Below are 19,044 nucleotides of genomic sequence, written 5' to 3'. Positions count from 1 at the left end.
CACCTGAATTGAACATTATACCACACAAGGAGTTTTGAAGAGAGCAAAACAAGTGGAAGTCTGATGGCAGAAGGTCAGGCGAATATGGTGGGTGTGGAAATGCATCCCATCCAAGCTCCAATAATTTTTGATGGGTTGACCGAACTTGTGTGTGGTCTTGCGTTGTCACGATAGAACACAACTCCTTTACAATTAACAAGCTCTGGACATTTCTGGATGATGGATTCGTTCAAACTGTTCAATTGCCGACAGTACACATTCTAATTGATTGTTTGGTTCCTTGGTAGGAGCTCGAAAAACACGACACCTTTAAAATCCCACCACACTGAGAGCATAACCTTCCGCTGATGAATGTCGGCTTTCGGTGTCGTTTGAGGCGTGATCACATTGGGACCAAGACCGTTTGTGCACCACATTGTTGTAAACAATCCACTTCTCATCACCAGTTATCAGTCGCTTCTAAAAAGGATCATTTTCCTCATATTTAATGAGCATATTGCAGATGTTTATAGGCGCCGTCAAATGAACTTCTTTGAGTTCATGCGGAGCCCAAATACCGAGTTTGCTTATATATCCCAGCTTCTTCAGGTGGTAGTGAATGCTTGAATGATGGATGTTCAATGTTTCTGCAATCTCTCGTGTTGTGTAATATGAGTTTGACTCAATCAGTGCCTTTATTTTGTCATCATCAACCTCGGTGGGCCTCCCTTAGGAGTGTCGTTGAGATCAAAATCACCAGCATGGAATTTCGTGAACCATCGTTGGCACTGATGTTCTTCTAGAGTATTGTCACCGTAAACTATGCAACTTTTCACAAGCTCGATGTACGTTCTTTCCTTTGTGGAAGTAAAACAGTAAAATATGGCAAAAATGCAGTTTGGTCTTCCATCTTCAACTTGTAAAATCTCCAAAACTCAACCAAGTTGTTCAATTTTTTTTTAGAATGAAGCCAGAACTGTCAGCTATCAAATGACATAGCAATGACATAGATGCGAATGACTCTAGTGCTTCAAAAATGAACTAGTGCCATCATCACAAATGTGTCAGGACTTTTCCAACAATCCAATATATTATTTTTTAATTACAATCTAGAATATTTCTAACTTCATGTGTTTTGATGCTTGCTAGATTTTCAAAACATCATACGTTGAGCTGCTACCAGATGGATATGAAAATGTTACAAATATTGTACCACCATATAACGCTTTCTCAGCCCAAGGCACACCAGAGGTAAAAATAAGACATTTTCTTATTCAATTCTTTAAACCTTTCTTTGTTATATAAAACCTATATAGATAACTAAACCAGGGAGATTAGGAAGATCATATATCCTGATCCATACTTTGAGGTTCCATGCTATATAAATTCTACCTAAAAGTAATTAAAAAGAAAAAGAATAAAAGACTGCCAGAAAAGAAAATACATAAACATCAGACCCTGATGGAAATGCCACACTCTTAAAAAAAAATAAACTGCTGAATATGCCTTTAATTCAATAAGTGCAACAGATGGTTTTAGAAGTTTTTTTTCTTTGATCATAGTCTGACTTTGTTACAGATTTATAGATCACACCACAGAAGTTTTAAAATTAATGACATGGTTGGAAATTAAACATAGTTGAGATTTAAAATGACTTTTATTTCCTGTGGCTCAGTATGCACTGATAATTTCTTCAAAATAGAACATGCGGTTTAAAATGTTTTACATGTCATTTTTAAATGACAGAATTAGCATGGATCTATTTATTAAGCCCAAACTGGGAAAGAAAACTTTTGATGATGCAGTGTTGTGGAGCAAACTTATTCTTTGGTTTTCTCTTTAATTATAGCAGTATTCTGTGTTTTTCTTTTTTGTTTTCCTACAGGGAGATCTTGTATATGTAAACTATGCTCGTACTGAAGATTTTTTCAAACTAGAAAGAGAAATGGGCATCAACTGTACTGGAAAGATTGTTATTGCGAGATATGGGAAAATCTTCAGAGGAAATAAAGTATTGTGTTATTTTTTTTTCTAGAAGGAAGAAGATATATATGTTCTGTAAATGCAAATGATCAGCTTGTATCATAGCTTGTGAAATTACTTTCACGATATATACTGTATTTCCCCATGTATAAGACGCTCCCATGTATAAGACGCACCTTAATTTTGGGGCCTGAAATTTGAAAAAAATGTATTACATAAAGTTATTGAACTCAAGTTTTATTCATCATAAAATTCATACAACTCATCACTTGCAGGAAATGCAAGTAAAAAATTTACAACCACTGTATAAGACGCACCTAGTTTTTAGACCCCAAATTTTTCAAAAAAGGGTGCGTCTTATACATGGGGAAATATGGTATACATACATACATACATATACTATTTCCATGGTTGCACAGAAAATCCTGTTTTTATGTTCCTTCAAATATCTAGAAAGGGAAATTATTTTTAATAATTTTATTGCCAAAGAAATATGTTTTATTTACTTGAAGGAAATTTATATAAATTAAAAAATGAAAAGCTCCCCTGCATGACCCAACTTCATTGTCCAGACATAATCAATCTTAACAGCTCTTGCCAGACCCAATTCTGTAAAATATGAATATATCTGTGTCTATACTCATTTTACATAAATATTATGTATTTCACAAAGAGGGCATCAGAAATTATATATTTTATAACTGTTTTTTCACTCAGCAATAACTAGGTGTTCTTTCCTGGTTAAGTATAGGACTCTAGTTCATACAAGCTTAGTCTGGGCTTCCTATTCTCTAGATCCTTCACTGTGAACAAGTTGCTTAACTTCTCTGTGCCAGTGTTTCCTCACATATAAAATGGAAATGTTAATAATAACACTAACCTCTTAGAATTAAATGACTTTATATTTGAAAGCACTTTGGATAGTGACTGGTGCTTAGTAATTTCTATGTCACTTTATTAAGTAAATACCTCATTATTTTAGATGGCTACATAGTATTTCACAGAATTGATAAACAATTTATTTAACCATTCCTCTGTTGATGGATGTTTGGTGTGTCTTCAAATGTGTTACTGTTAAAATGATGCCATTGTGAACATCTTTGTCAATATTACTTGAACATTTGTGCGAAGATTTTTTTGTAGTATAGATTCCCAGGAGTTGAATGGCTGAATCATAATGTATATTATTTCAAAATTTTGATAGGCATCATCAAATTACCCTTAAAAAAATTTGTGGCAGTGTACTCTAATATTATGTGAGAGTGCTTTTTGAATATTGGAATATGTTTTAGTTCATCAATACTGATGGTTATATACCTTTTGCCACTTCTGGTAATGAAGAATTCAGTATCTTATAGGGTAGATTTTCATTTGTGGTCAGCTTGCACTACTACAAAAATGTTTACAAAAACACTGTGGGCAATTTTTCACACACTGTGACTATTATGCATAGAACTTTAAATTAATTTAGTTCCACAAATATTGTAGAGTACTTATTCTATCATGTGCCAGATTTAGGAGGGTGGATAGTAAAAAGTGATTAAGACATGGTCTCAGTTCACAACAATTTAGTATAAAAACCATTTTAAAATACTTTTATCTATCCTAAAATAGAAATATATACAAAATACAGAAGTACAAAGAAGGGAGACATTAATTCTGTAGTTTTAGCGACAATAGAAATGTTTCCCAGAAGAGGCAATAACTTGTTTCGAGTTGTGTAAAATAAATGAACATTGTTAGATCTACCAAGAAAGAAACTGATTTCAAGGCAAAGACAACTAAATCAGTAACAGCATGATAAAAAGCAGTGACTAAATTTCCTTACATTATAAATTCAATTTTCACTTAGGTGAATAAGTCATTCATTTGCCATTTCTACGTCATGGATTGCATATTGCCCCTGCAGGTTAAGAATGCCATGTCAGCAGGAGCCATAGGAATCATCTTGTACTCAGACCCTGCTGACTACTCTGCCCCTGAGGTACAGCCGTATCCCAAAGGATGGAACCTTCCTGGAACTGCAGCTCAGAGAGGGAATGTGTTAAATTTGAACGGTGCTGGTGACCCACTCACTCCAGGCTATCCAGCCAAAGGTAATGGATGAGCCTGTCTTGGTCCACCCATTTTTGTAAAAATGCCACTTGCTCTTATAGAAGGCATAAAAGGAAGCATCTACAGAATAACATTAAAACTGTGTGCAATTATAACGTTTTGGATTACCATTGCTAGGGACTGAGACATTTCCCTTAGTTTAGTTTTAAATTTTTATGAGTTGTGTACACAGAGAAGGGAAGGTGTTTTCAATTCTTTCTCTACCTTTAATAGAGGTTCAGAAACACAGATTCTCATATCCAAAGTAATACTGCTGTTACCAAACTAGAATGTGGGGTTTCTGAATTGCCTAGTGATTTTATCTTTTTCTAGATCATACATTTCTATTTTTAAAAATACCAATGAGTTTTTTGTTATTTAACATGTAAAATGTGAAAAGTTTTGACATCTGTATAACCATCTCCACTATCAAGGTAATGAACGTATTCATTGTCCAAAAATGTTTCCTATCATCTCAAACCTTAGTGCCTCACCCACCGCCTCATCGCTAGGCAACCACTGATCTACTTTCTGTCCACATATTTATTTTGAGGTCCATCCATGTTGATATCTGTGTTATTAGTTCATTGCTCTTTTGAGGAGAAGCATTCCATTGAATAGATGTACTACAGTTTATTTATTTATTTATTTATTTATTTATTTATTTATTTATTTATTTGTGGATAGAAATTTGGATTGTTTGTAGTGTTGGGACTATTACACCAAAGCTGCTCTGAATAGTTGGATACAAGTCTCTTTGTACATATGTTTGTATTTGTCTTGAGTAAATACATAGAAACGGCTGGATAATATGATAGAGATATGAACTTTTAAGACATTTTCAAATCGTTTTCTAAAATGGTACCATTTTACATTCCAGCAGCATTGTATGAATATTTCAGTTGCTGCATCCTTGCCAACACTTAGTATGGTCAATCTTTTTAACATTACATATTCTAACAGAAATGTAAGTCCTCTGTTAACAATTCTTTTTCAAGGTTTTTGTGATTATTCTAGGTCAATTCCATGTGAATTTTAGAACCAGCTTACCAGTTTCCACCAAAAAAGTCTCCTGGGAAGTTGGAAGAGATTGATTTCACTCTATAGAGTGATTTCACTCTATAGATCAGTTTGGGGAGAATTGATTAATAAATAGTGGGTATTCAGATCTTTAAACATGGTACAACTGTTCATTTACTTAGGTATTCTTTCAATTTCTCTCAACATATTTAAAGCTTCACTGTACAGATAACATACATCTATTTTCACATTTATCCCATTTCATAGTCTTATGCTATCTTAAGTTGCATTTTAAACTTCAGTTTCCAATTGTTTATTGCTAGTACATAAAAAATACTATTGTATTTCTAGAATAAATATATTGATCACGTAACCTGTAAACTTGTTAAACTCATTAATTAGTTCTACTAGGTTTTTGTAGATTCCATCAGAGTTTTTACATAGATGGTCATGTCCCCTGCAAATAAAAACATTTTATTTCTTTGTTTCTAATGTTTTCTTTTAAATTTGTTTTTCCTGTTGTATTGTACTGGCTAGTACTTCTAGTACATTGTTGAAAAAGTTATTAGAGCAGATATCCTTGCCTTGTTCCTGCCCCAAGGAGAAGCCTTTCTCTGTTAAGTGTGATGTTATCTGTATGTTTTTTTATAGATTATTTTTGTCAGATTGAGGAAGCTCACTTCTGTATTAATGTGAAAAGAGTTTTTAGTGCTTGTATCTAGAAATTCATATTGGATTTTGTCAAATGCTTTTACTGCATCTATTGAAATGATAAGTTATTTAATTTATTCAGTTATACTGATTGATTGATTTTTTGTTTATTTATTTATTTTATTGGGGAATTGGGGGAAGGGGAACAGACAAGTTGCTGTCATTTTGTTCTTCAGCCTAGTTGTGGAGGACGTTACTTCACTGGCCCAAGTTGGCACCATCATTGCGCTCTTCCCAGGCGAGGCAGATCAGTCACCGGCTTCTGGATGGCCGCTCACTGCGGCTGCTGGCCGCTCACACTGGCTGCTGGCTACATACGGTAGCCCATGGCAACCCACTGCAGCAGGGGCTGCAGCTTATGGCAAGCGACTTCCGGCAGCCCAGCTCCAGGTTGAGCTGTTGTTCAGCATCTTAGCTGTGGAGGGCAGTGTCACTGGCCCTCATATGTGGGATCCGAACCGGGGCCCTCTGGCTTCCCCAGCCAGTTCTTAACCATCGCGCCACTTGGCCGGCCCCTGATTGATTTTTGAATGTTAAACCAAACTTTCCATCCTGGGAGAAACTCCACTTGGTCATAATACATTATCCTCTTACATATTGTTGGATTTGTGCTAAAATTTTGTCAGGAGTATCTCTATCTTTAGTCATAAGGGATAATAGCCTACAGATTTATTTTCTTGTAATATCTGTCTCATTTTGGTATCAGAGTAATGCTGGCCTCATGGAATGAGTTGGAGGCTATCTCCTTCAATTTTTTATGCAAAAGTTTATAAGAATGAGTTTGATTTTGTCTATGTATGTTTGGTAGAATTCCCCAGAAAATCCATCCAGGCCTGAAGTTTTGTTTGTAAGAATGCTTTTAACTACAAATTCAATTTCTTTCATAGATATATGGCTGTTTGGGTTATGTATTCTTGAGTGAGCTTTGGTAGTTTGTGTCTTTCAAAGATTTTGTTCATTTCATCTAAGTTATTGAATTTATGGGCATAAAGTTGTTCATAATACAATAATACCTTGGTTTGTGTGCATAATTTGTTGCGGAAACAAACTATTCATATTGCAAGACATTGCTCGTTTACCACATTAAAATGTATTAGGAATGTTTGCTCGTCTTGCAGAATACTTGCAAACCAAGTTACTCACAATCCAAGATGTTACTGTATTCCCTTATTTTTGTTGTTGTTTGTAGGTACTAGAATGATATTTTCTTCTTTATTTCTGATATTAACTATTTGTCCTTTTTCTTTTTTTTCCTGATCTGTCTTGCTAGAGATTTATCAGTTTTATTGATCTTCTCAAAGGACCACCTTTGGATTTTATTGATAATCTATCATTTTTTTGTTTTGTATTTCTTAGATTTCAGCCCTGATCTTTTTTTATGTCTTTTCTCTTGCTTATTTTTCCTCACTTGCTCTTCATTGTCAAGCTTTTAAAGTAGAATCTGATGTCATTTGTTTGAAACCTTTCTGTTTTCTAAGATAGATGTTTTACTGCTATACAGTTCTATTTTGGCTGAAAGCCAAAGTCCCAATGAGGTTTTTAAGCCTGACAATATTTTTCAATCTTTCTTTAAAAAGAATATTGTTTGAATAAGATCTTTATCACTTAATCTCAAAAGCTCATAAATTCCCTTTAATTTTTTTACAGTTATTTCTAGTTTTAGATTATGGAACACATTTTTCAGAAATCTGGTTAACTGAAACTTCTCTAAGGATTCAAGATATCCTTGAGAAAATAAAATATTCTTGTAAAATTTAAGAGAATTATGTAGCATTCCAGTCAAGATGGTACAGTAGAAAGTCTTGCTAGGAAGACAAATGAGAAGAATATACTCTGAGCTGACTTAGAAACTAATTATAGAAAAATGCAGAGACAGGGTTCTTAGAGACTCGGAGTGATCAGAGCTGAGTTCAGACATGTTTCTGAAAAAGCAGAAGCATAAATTCCATTCTGTCATGGAGAAAATTCAGTTTTCTTTTCACTCAGTGTTTTAACTCAAATTTAAAGTTCATCTTCTTTTAGCAAACAATGTTTCAATAAATCCTTTTATAATAAAAAAGAATTATGTGAAATGTCAAAGCAAGTCTGGGAATCTATAATACCTATATTTGATTTTAAATTAAAATGTAAATGGTTTAATTTCTTACTTTTGAATTAAATAGACCATATTAGGTAAAACAAACATTGACTTTTGGGGAACTTTATATTTTGATTATAATGTTAAATAGGAAATCTGAAAGAGTAATAAAAGAAATTTCTTTGTACTCCTTGCTCAGATTCTTCAGTTGTTTTCATTTTATGCAATTGATTTTTGCAGAGTACACCTTTAGACTTAATGTTGAAGAAGGAGTGGGAATGCCCAAAATCCCTGTACATCCCATTGGCTATAAGGATGCAGAAATATTATTACGGTATAGTTTTCTTGTTGGATGTGAAATTCAGGTGTTTTGCACTAATTGTCCATTTTCTCTTCTAAAACCAATTTAACTTAATTTTGCTAAAAGTAAAGTCTTGTATCTGGTACTCTTGAACTAGGAATAACAGAGCACACCTCTTTTTTTTTTTTCCCATAAGAGCAGTCAGTTTACTAAGAAAACATTATTGTTTGCTACAAATGAAAGTCTCAAAAGCAAAACTATGTCCAAAGGTAAAAATACTGATAAGAGATTTTTCTCAAGTAGATGGATTTTCTTAGATGTTCAATTGGTATTTGTACTTGACCTACATTTTAAAAATATGATAATGCCCATCACTTACTACATGTGTGAACTTGTATTAGTTACTCAATCTTTGATTCAGTTTCCTTATCTTTAAAATGATAAAGTTTCTCCCTGATAGGGTTATTATAAGAAATATATGACATCATGCATGTAAAGTATCTAGAATATGGTAAACATTCAATTAATGTTTGCTGTTATTACATGTATTCTGTAACTGATGTTCCTTTTTCAAATCTTTGAACTTGTATTTTTTAAAAAGTCTGTACCAATATAATTTAATAATTGCTTTATGAGTGCCTACTGTGTTATGAGCAGCTTCTCTAGAAATTTATTTCTTCTTTACATAGTCATGTATTTCATTTTCAGGATTTCTTGTATCTAACGCATAAAGTCAAGAGTAAAGAGTCTGAAGCTTCCCTTTTCCTCTCGCTATTTTGTTTTCTTCTCCTTGCTTTTATCACTAACACAGGAAATAGTTTGCTCGTGTATTTCAGTGTGGCTCTCTCACTAGAATGTAAGCTCCACAAGTGAAGGGAGTTTTGACAGTACCTGGAACTTAGTAAATGCTCAATAAATATGTGTTAAATGTATGAATGAAATATCTCATCGTCATACTTCATGATTTTTTTCTAAGAAATTATGCTCAGGCTCTTCCTGTCATTTTCATTTTTCCTTGGCAGCTATATGGGAGGAACTGTTCCACCAGATGACAGCTGGAAGGGAAACCTTAATGTGGATTATAACATTGGGCCTGGCTTCACAGGGCATGATTCTTTTAGGTAATTTTACATTACTTTAATAGCCTGGAAAAGGTGCATATATATGTTTAGTAGGAAAATGTCAAGATAACTGTTCCACCAGGTATATTTTGCTTATCTTCTTTTTCTCATTTTTCATAATGAATAAATTGATCATTTTATGTCACTTAGGAACTATTCATATAATGATGATGTATCAAATTTCTTCCAATAGTGATATCACAACGTTTATCAAGTCTCATTACTACACTTGAGTCATAGGTTTAACTTTTCACTTAAGTTTTAAAACAGGGTTCATAACTTTTAAAATGTTACACATGTGAAACACTAGGCTAACTTAAGGGAAAGGAGTCAGATAAGAGAGAAAGGAGGGAATATTTATTGATCATTTACTGTGTGGATGAATTAAATAAGTTAAAATGGGCAAGCGCATAACTATTGTAGGGCTCAATACACTTAATTGTCATTAACACATTATAGCACTGTTGTAGAGGAGGAGTGATCACAGAGTACATGTTCATTGAGCTTAATTTTATAGAAGGAGTTAAGCTTTCCACTGGATCACAGCAGGCAGGAAGTGCCAATTGGAGACATCAGCTTGAACAGAGTTGTGAAACAGCATGGCACGATCAGTACTTTGAGTAGTTTCATTTGTCTGAAATGTAGAGAGAAAGGGAAGTGTAACAATGAAAAATCAGAGAAGATATAACTGTTTTTATTAAACCAAAATTATATCAGTTTTGTTTGCTGACAACTTACCTGAACAATGTAAACTTGCATTCTTAGTGTTTTTTTAGTTTCTGTAATATGTTTTTTTATTTCAGAACTTTTAAAGTATGAGTTTAATTTTTTTACTTTATAGGAATTTTATAATTTGTTATATAAGTGCTTATTTATCTCTATCACTCAATCAGAATAGAATTCCTTTAATATATTGTATTATCTAATTTATTAATACCTTCCAGGGGTAGAAAACCATACACAATGAAAAATAAAGGCCTTTCTGATGAAAGACAGATACAGAGAAAACAGAAAACATACAGCATTAGTTCTACAATTTCAGTCACAGTTCAAGAGAAAACTCAGAAACATAAAATCTCTTGGGTCAAGATACAAAAAACTATTCTCCTTTACCATGGGTACAAAACCATTAATTGAATTGATCTCAAACTGGACAAATACACAAATCGAGAAAATTGCTAAAAAACCCCCCAAAAACCCAAAATACATTTTCTGTCATATCTCACCCCAAAAAAGATCTTGATAACTATTAATCCGTTTACAGAGATTAACAAATAACAAAACATGAAATCAAATTCCTAACCATTGCTGCCATCAATGCAGAATAACTTATCAGTAGCAAAAAAATTAGAGATACAGAGAATCAGCAAAGTTAAAATTATATTGCTACTTGGGGTTTCCCTCTGAGAGCCAAAAGAAGACATAGCTGAGTATAAGCTGTCCATACCTGGTCTGCGAGGTGAATCCATTGTACATCTCAGTGGGATCTAAAAATGATAAAGGATGACTTTATTGTTTTAAAAGTAAAACCATAATCCTTATAGAAATATAAAATGAACATGTATCCAAAATTGTGTTTAATTAATAAGGGAACCTGAAAGGAGTTAAAACTGGTTCAAAGGAGAATTCAAAGTTGATAGAAAAAATCAGCTCATTAGGAATAGTGAAATGAATATATTTAATAGCAGAAAAACTGATTTCTTCCACATTGGGGGAGGGAAGTTAATTTAAACATTCACTAGACAGATTGTGCATTTCAGTGGACATGAATTTTTTACATTATCCTGTTTCTACAAGTTAACTTGTCTCCACAGAGTTGTAAAATCATTTAGTTAAAGACATGATAGGCAGGCAGGTGCAGGAAGGAAGGTAGAAAGAAAGAACTCTGATGGATGAGCTAAGGTCTTCCTCAACTTTTCCTTACAGGAGTATATTCATTCATTTCACAAATATTTGCTGAGCATCTACTATATCCTAGGCAGCATTCTGGGCACTGAGGATTCAGCAGTGAACAAAACAAGAAAAATCCCTCCTCTATGGAGCCTACATTCTAGAGTTAGTTTATTTGGAACATAATGAATTTGAAGTCATAATAGGACAAACAAGCAGATATTCAGGCATTTCTGGAGCCAATGATAATAAAAACTAGAAAGGTATAAGGATTAAAGATAGGTGTAGATGAGCTTCTTGGAGAATCTGAACAGATAGCCTACGTTGTTTTTCATTAAAATAATTTTTTAATTAAAAAGTTTTTAATAGATTTTTCTTTTCATTCCTCATTGTTTTTAATTTTCTTCATTTGATGACATAATATTAATGAATTGGGTTTCTTACCAGTAGATCTTAGTCTCATATTTTTGGAAATACGTGCTGTAGAATGTTTCTACTTTTTTGCTATTTTTATCAGCAGCAAAAATAAATCTTTTACTTAATGTCTCAAAATGAAAAAAAAAAACCCATTGATTATCATTTTTTCCAAAGGCATTTTTAGTTGAATATTGCACATGAATTAAAGATGCATTCAGAAGCACAAGATACTTTTGGAGGGAAAACCCAGAATCTGCACTTAACAATATATAGGTTTTAACAATTAGTTCTTCCATTAAAACACAAGCCATAGATTAGAAACTGCTGGGATTACCACCCCAATTTACCCTTAATCCCTGCCAATAGATAATGACTTATTTTGTTCCCTTGTGAGAAAAAGGTTCAACATTTCCCCATGCCATTTTGAATTCATGTAATTTGAATGGCATTTTTTTTTTCTGTCTGAGCTTGATTGTTTTTTCCCTTGAATTATAATTTGGTGGATTGTAATTCATTTAGTGAATATTTAAAAGGCCAGCCCAAATCAGAATCAATAGTGATGGCCTGGGAGCTTCATTATGTGGTTGTCTTGTACATTTTAGCAGGCGCGTCCCAAATTCCCATCTAACAGTAGTGTTTTTTTTTTTTAATTTTTTTTTTTTTAGTTTCAGGTGTACAGAACAATGCAATAGTTATCCTTTTCACCCTCACAAAGTAACAACCCCCACCTCCCCCTCTATTGCCCTCCCACCCCCGATATCATGCTTATCTATTACAATTCCATTGACTCCATTCCTACTCTCCATGTCCCATGACTATATGTATATATAATTATAGTTGACATATAGTATTATTCAACATCAGCTTCAGAAATACAGTGCGGTGGTCAGGCCTCTATACCGACTATGAAGTGGTCTCCCCAACAGGAGACGAGTCCATCTAGCCCCCTAAGAAATATTTACAACATTTTGATTATATTCCTCAGACTGTCTTTTTCTATCCCTGAGGCCATATTGTAGTCACCAATTTGTATTGTCTCATCCCTTCCCCTTCTCCTTCATCCCCAACAGTAGAGTTTTATTATGCTTCTTACAGGCAGTACTCAGCCAGCTCTTTAACTGATACACTACTTCAATAATCTTGAAGAAAGTTACTAAATAGCATAAATTAACAAATACAAAGACACATTAAACAATAGGTTCATTTGTTTTTAAATACATAAAGGACTGTCTTCTTTATTATTGTCATTAAGTATATTTAAAATTTTAGAATGACTACCAAGAAGACTTGTTGAATAATAGAATATTTTGAATTTTAAATATCAACACATAGCTATGAGGGAGGAGGAATATAAAAACTGACATTTAGTTTTTAAAATTTTATTTTAAGGTATGTGCTTAACACTAGGAGTAAAATGTCATGATATCTACAACTCACTTGCAAATATTAACAATTGTTGAATTTAGGTGGTAGATCTGTGGGAATTCACTGAATTATTAGAGTTTTCTATACTTTTGAGATTTTTCATAATTAAATGTTGGAAGAACACCGTTAGACATAATGTTCTAGGTGAAGTAACTTATTCCCTTTGAATTCTAGGAAGGTTAAAATGCATGTTCATAACACCAACAAAATTACAAGGATTTACAATGTAATTGGAACTATCAGAGGATCTGTGGAACCTGGTGAGTCAGAGAATTTTTTAAAACACTTTGTTTTTTACAAAGATTAAAAGAATAAGATAAATTTTAGTCAACAGTTCATATATTTTTTTCTGACTGGCATAAAACAACTAAATTTGAAAAAAGAAAACAATGGTACCACTCTAAAAGAAGACTTCCTTATAGTGTTGATATATGTTCCTCCCATGGAGGAAACTCAAGGAAGGGGAAGTTTAATTAAAAAACATAAATTGCAACTACTCAAAGTTCTGGTTCTATTGAACACATTCTTTTCCAGACAGGTATGTTATTCTGGGAGGTCATCGGGACTCCTGGGTGTTTGGAGGTATTGACCCAACCACTGGGACGGCTGTTTTACAAGAAATCGTTCAGAGTTTTGGAAAACTGATGAGTAGAGGTAAATAATGTTTCTTTGGTAAGTGATGACAAAAAGTGACTCACTTAATTTTCCTTTATTTTTAGGCAGGTATACTTAACTATTTATGTTAACAATGATTATAGGCTGGAGACCTAGAAGAACTATCATTTTCGCGAGCTGGGATGCAGAAGAATTTGGACTTCTGGGTTCCACAGAATGGGCTGAGGTAAATAAGACAAAGAAGATTCTTATTTTCTTGGATAACAGGGAACAAATATATGTATCTCAGGATGATCACAAATAGATTCTGTTACCTAATATGGTTTAATTTGAAGACTCAAGAGAATTTAAGAATTAGAGTTTGTTTTTACTTTCACATCAGTTTGGTAAAACAGAATAACCTCTTACTTACTGGTTCATTATTGTCAAACAAATGTATTCATTATTGTATTCATTATTGTCAAAATATTTTACTTTCTATTTGTATTTGTTTTGTGAAAAGTAAGTAAAATCTGTAAGTTCAGAAAATGGTCAGAAATAGCAAGCTGTTTCTGACAAGGGAATTGACTTATCTAAAAACTCAAGACATCCCTGGAGTTAATTTTTGAGTTTTTGAAGTTTCTTTGGAATTCTTCTATCTAAGAAAACATAAGATGTTCCACTAAGATGACTTGATTTTGATTATAATTTCACGTTTACAGATTCCATATAAAACTGCAAACATAGGTATATTTTACCATTCACAAAAGTACCTAATTGTTGAGCATGATGATAATTTTGTAAATAGAATTACTTTAGTAAAATGCCTTACTTTATAATTTCGAAGATTTATTTTTTTCTTCAGACATGATTTTCATTTGTGATTGGCTCTTAATGCTTTATTCTTAAGTGTCTCTCCTAGGTCACTTGTTTTCATCTTTTTGCATTAGCCTCTCTGTCGAGTAACTCTAAGTTCTTAAATGTACAAGGTAAGCTCATACATTGTCATAAAGGCAGGTACACTGTATAAGCACCTATTCTTCCTCCACCATCCTCCATTGATCATTTATAAGTCCAGATTTTATAGAGGTGTTTCAAAAGAATGTCGTACATTTCTTGACATTGTCTCTAGTTCTTAAAACACTTTCCTTGGGACTCATTTCCTCTTTCTTTACTTTAAAATTATATGAATCAAATTAAAATGGGGGTAAAATCACACATGTGTTTACTTGTCTTGTGCTTATCCTTTGATTCCATTTATAGTGCAAAGTTTTATTATTACATTGGTATTATAAACATGCATTTTGGAAGTAGACTATTTAGATGAATCAAATTTCATTAAGGTCATTTACTTTTAGAAATATGTGATTTGTGAATAGATGCATATATAAATACATGTCTGTTTCTATAGTTTCAGCAGCTTAAAATAAAAATCAAAGAAATCTAAGATATAAAATAATATGCTTTGCATGAATTTAAATAGATGTGACATGCGGGTTAAAAGACAATTTCAACACGGTTTCTAATTTTCTACCAGATTCTTCATCATATTCAACAAAATACTTCCTTTAAATATAGTTAAGGCATAATTCCTTATTTCTAATTATATCTGTTATAATGGAAATATTTATAGCAGAGGCCATTGTTATCTGGCCTGTGTGGGCAAGTGCATAGAAGTGGCAGTCCTCATTTGTGCCACAACCTCTTACAGCTTTAAATGGTTTTTTGTTTTTTTTTAATTATAACATGTTCTTACAAGGTAGCAAGCTAGAAGGAGAGAGAAGAGCACTCAGTACATTCCCACCTGTGTGTGACATCGGTCTTTCTCTACTTTATCTTTCTAGGATGTGTGTGTGTGTGTGTGTGTGTGTGTGTGTGTGTGTGTGAGAGAGAGAGAGAGAGAGAGAGAGAGAGAGAAGAAACTAGTGTTTGTCTTAATGTCCTTCCCTCTTTCCCTCTATTTTTTTTTTTAAGCTGAGCCATCCTGCCACCTGTTGCCAGTTCAGCGGCAGCTCAGCTCGGGCCGTGAATGGAACCGTGGACCCTGTTGCTCAGAACTTGCGCCCTTGAGCGAGCTCTTAACCAACTGAGCCACTCGGCCGGCCTCCCTCTATTTTTTTCTGTCCTTTTTTTGTTTTTTTCTTTTTAAAGAGAAGATATGATGGATGGAAATTTTCTATTTTTTCCCTTTTAAAATGATACATTTATTTGGGTATCAGTGGATCTCAAACTTCACTGTATGCCAGGATTTTCAGGCCTTACTTTTCAACAATTCTTATTCTGTGAGCTCTGAGCAACAGGGTCGCTGGTTCGATTCCTGGTCCCCAAGCTGAGCTGTTGCTCAGCTCGGGTGGCAGGATGGCTCAGCTAAAAAACAAACAAAACCAATTCTTATTCTATACATCTGGGGTGGGGCCCAGGATCTGGGAGCCTTGCTGCTCCACATTCTGGTTCAGGAATTCGAGGAACCACACTTCGAAAATACTTTTCCTCTGGGGCTCCCTGGTATTGCTATAAATAGTAGCTACAGGATTGTAATATTTTTCTTTTAATTGCATTAAAGTTGTAAACCAACTAGTTATCAGCATTTTCTCAGAAATTATGGTCAAAGGCATAGCTTTTTAATTTATAAAGTTATTTGCAGACCACTTTTATGCTAAATTAATTTGCTTATATTGTTTACATACCCACAATTGTAAATACTGTGAATTAAGGAACAACTTTGCTTCAACTATAGGAGAATGCAAAAACACTCCAGGAGAGAAGCATTGCTTACATCAACTCAGATTCATCGATAGAAGGTAAATTTTATTTCAGATTGCTATGAAATAGAACCATCTTATAACTCTATAAATTCAAATTTGTAAACTACCTAAGATTATTTATTCTCTTCCTATGAGATACCTCAATACCTTTGTTTTCCATTTTACCACAGAGAAAATCATTATGATTCAAATGAATCAATATGATTCATAACTAAGCTATTGATCCTAATTTCTTTAGTATATTTACCATTTGCCTACCTTAGATTACTATTTACAGCTCTAGTATTAACCACATTCTTCCTGTGTAGATATTTAAAGAATTTGGCTAAACTATTTCATAAGAAATAGTTTACAGACTACTTTGTACAGAAATACTTTCTGTATTGGAACAAATTTGAAGTAAGCACAACTTGCAGACTTCCTTTTGAACCTGACATATGACATCTGTGTCTCTAGGCCTTCACTCTATTATCATGTCTAGATAAATGTCAGAACACACTAGCTACTGACGTGCTCTAGTCTAATGTCTTGATACAGTCTATATCATTGAGTCAATGAAGAAGGAATGAACGCTGTAGCCATACCACTTCCTTTGCCAAACTCCCCTAAGGGACACTGCCTTAAGAAGGACCCTTATGATACTATGGGAGCTGCGGGCTTAGCAGCCAGTCCACCTGTACCTTTCATAGAACGTGTGCTGCAGCCACGCTTGCTCCTGAAGAACTATTTCCACCCTATTTTTAATTCTCTGGGAATCATGCCTTTAATTTGAAGTCTATTATGTCTTATTTAATTCTAACTTTATTTTCTAGTTATAAACATAGATTGGAATTTCATTCGAAGTATTAAAATACTCTATGTGTTTTATTTTCCAGGAAATTATACTCTCAGAGTTGACTGTACACCCCTTCTTTACCAATTGGTGTATAAGCTGACAAAAGAGGTATGTAAGTCAATTGGTCTTAAGGTTTTCTGATGAATCGATAAGTGAATAACACGTTTCCTTAATTAGCAGTACGTACTTATTTTTAAACTGGTGACAGACATAGCTGATTTGTATAAATATTGGGTTGTCGGAAAAGTCATGGCACATGTTTGCAACAGATGGCACTAGTTCATTTTTGGAAGTACTTAGAGTCATTCGCTTCTATGTTATTGCTGACAGTTCTAGCTTCATTCTAAAAAACAATTGAGCAATTTGGTTGAGTTTGGAGCGTTTACAAGTTGAAGATGGAAGACAAAACTGTGCCTTTTTGCCATATTTTACTGTTTTACTTCCATAAAGGGAAGAATGCATGTCAAGCTTGTGAAAAGTTACATAAAGTTTACGGTGACAATGCTCAACAAGAATGTTACTGCCAACGATGGTTCATGAAATTCCATGCTGGTGATTTTGACCTCAACGACGCTCCTCAGTCAGTGAGGCCCACCGAGGTTGATGATGACAAAATAAAGGCATTGATTGAGTCCAACCCACATTACACGACACACGAGATTGCAGAAACATTGAACATCCATCATTCAAGCATTCATGATCACCTGAAGAAGCTAGAATACATAAGCAAGCTCGATATTTGGGTTCCGCATGAACTCAAAGAAGTTCATTTGACGGCACGTATAAACATCTGCAATATGCTCATTAAATGTGATGAAAATGATCCTTTTTTGAAGTGACTGATAACTGGTGATGAGAAGTGGATTGTTTACAACAATGTGGTGTGCAAACGGTCTTGGTCCCGACGTGATGATTCACCTCAAATGACATCGAAAGCAGACATTCATCAGCGGAAGGTTATGCTCTCAGTGTGGTGGGATTTTAAAGGTGTCATGTTTTTCGACCTCCTACCAAGGAACCAAACAATCAATTTGAAGTGTACTGTCGTCAATTGGACAGTTTGAACGAATCCATCATCCAGAAACGCCCAGAGCTTGTTAATTGTAAAGGAGCTGTGTTCCATCGTGACAACACGAGACCACACACAAGTTTGATCACCCGTCAAAAATTATTAGAGCTTGGATGGGATGTGGTGCCACACCCACCCCACTCACCTGACGTTGCGCCATCAGACTTCCACTTGTTTCGCTCTCTTCAAAACTCCTTGCATGGTATAACATTCAATTCAGATGAGGCTGTAAATCAGCACCTTGTTCAGTTTTTGGCCAATAAAGACAGGTCCTTCTATGAATGAGGAATTATGAAGCTCACTGAAAGATGGCAAAAGGTTATCGAACAAAACAGGCAATATATCATTGATCTTTGTTCTTTATATTTTTCAAAGGTCATTTATTTATATAGACAAAATACTTCATGACTTTTTCAACAACCCAATAACAAGTCAGAACAAAATCTCTAATACACTATTTATTTATGTGACATTGCAGTGAAGATAGTATTGCTAGTTTCTCTGTTCTAATAGTTGTTATGAACAGCTCTTATTGTGTACATTGTTGTAATGTATAGGGTATATCATTTCACCTGGCAGAAGCATCTTTTTTTTTTTTTTTTTAAGCTGAGCCATCCTGCCGCCTGTTGGCTGCTCAGCTCGGGCCAGGAATCAAACCGCTGTTGCTCAGAGCTCACTCTTGAGTGAGCTCTTAACCAACTGAGCCACTCCGCCAGCCCCGAGGCATTTTGATATAACAGAAAGAACACTGAACTGGAATGGA

The 19,044-nt window shown here is 34.1% G+C and overlaps 1 protein-coding gene and 1 long non-coding RNA gene across 4 annotated transcripts in view; one reads left to right on the top strand and one right to left on the bottom strand.

Annotated features, from left to right (window-relative positions):
* NAALAD2 (N-acetylated alpha-linked acidic dipeptidase 2) overlaps positions 1-19,044 on the top strand; it is a 52,574-nt gene that overhangs the window by 11,330 nt on the left and 22,200 nt on the right. For all 3 annotated transcript variants that reach the window (XM_019628294.1, XM_019628295.1, XM_019628296.1), the window contains exons 4-13: positions 1,129-1,230; positions 1,865-1,990; positions 3,872-4,058; positions 8,105-8,198; positions 9,188-9,286; positions 13,193-13,278; positions 13,553-13,672; positions 13,777-13,859; positions 16,350-16,413; positions 17,253-17,320. In XM_019628294.1, coding sequence (XP_019483839.1) covers positions 1,129-1,230; positions 1,865-1,990; positions 3,872-4,058; positions 8,105-8,198; positions 9,188-9,286; positions 13,193-13,278; positions 13,553-13,672; positions 13,777-13,859; positions 16,350-16,413; positions 17,253-17,320 — 1,029 coding nt within the window. The remainder of the gene's footprint in view (positions 1-1,128; positions 1,231-1,864; positions 1,991-3,871; positions 4,059-8,104; positions 8,199-9,187; positions 9,287-13,192; positions 13,279-13,552; positions 13,673-13,776; positions 13,860-16,349; positions 16,414-17,252; positions 17,321-19,044) is intronic.
* LOC109374033 (uncharacterized) lies at positions 9,664-18,462 on the bottom strand. Its single transcript, XR_002122332.1, has 3 exons — positions 18,427-18,462; positions 10,734-10,773; positions 9,664-9,920 (listed from the first exon to the last, which is right to left on the bottom strand). It is a non-coding gene; the product is annotated as an uncharacterized LOC109374033 (long non-coding RNA).

Source organism: Hipposideros armiger, unplaced genomic scaffold, assembly GCF_001890085.2.
Source record: "Hipposideros armiger isolate ML-2016 unplaced genomic scaffold, ASM189008v1 scaffold_780, whole genome shotgun sequence".
In the NCBI taxonomy this organism is placed as follows: Eukaryota; Metazoa; Chordata; class Mammalia; order Chiroptera; family Hipposideridae; genus Hipposideros; species Hipposideros armiger.
The sequence above is the reverse complement of the archived record's forward strand: the minus strand, read 5'-3'. Positions and strand labels throughout refer to the sequence as shown.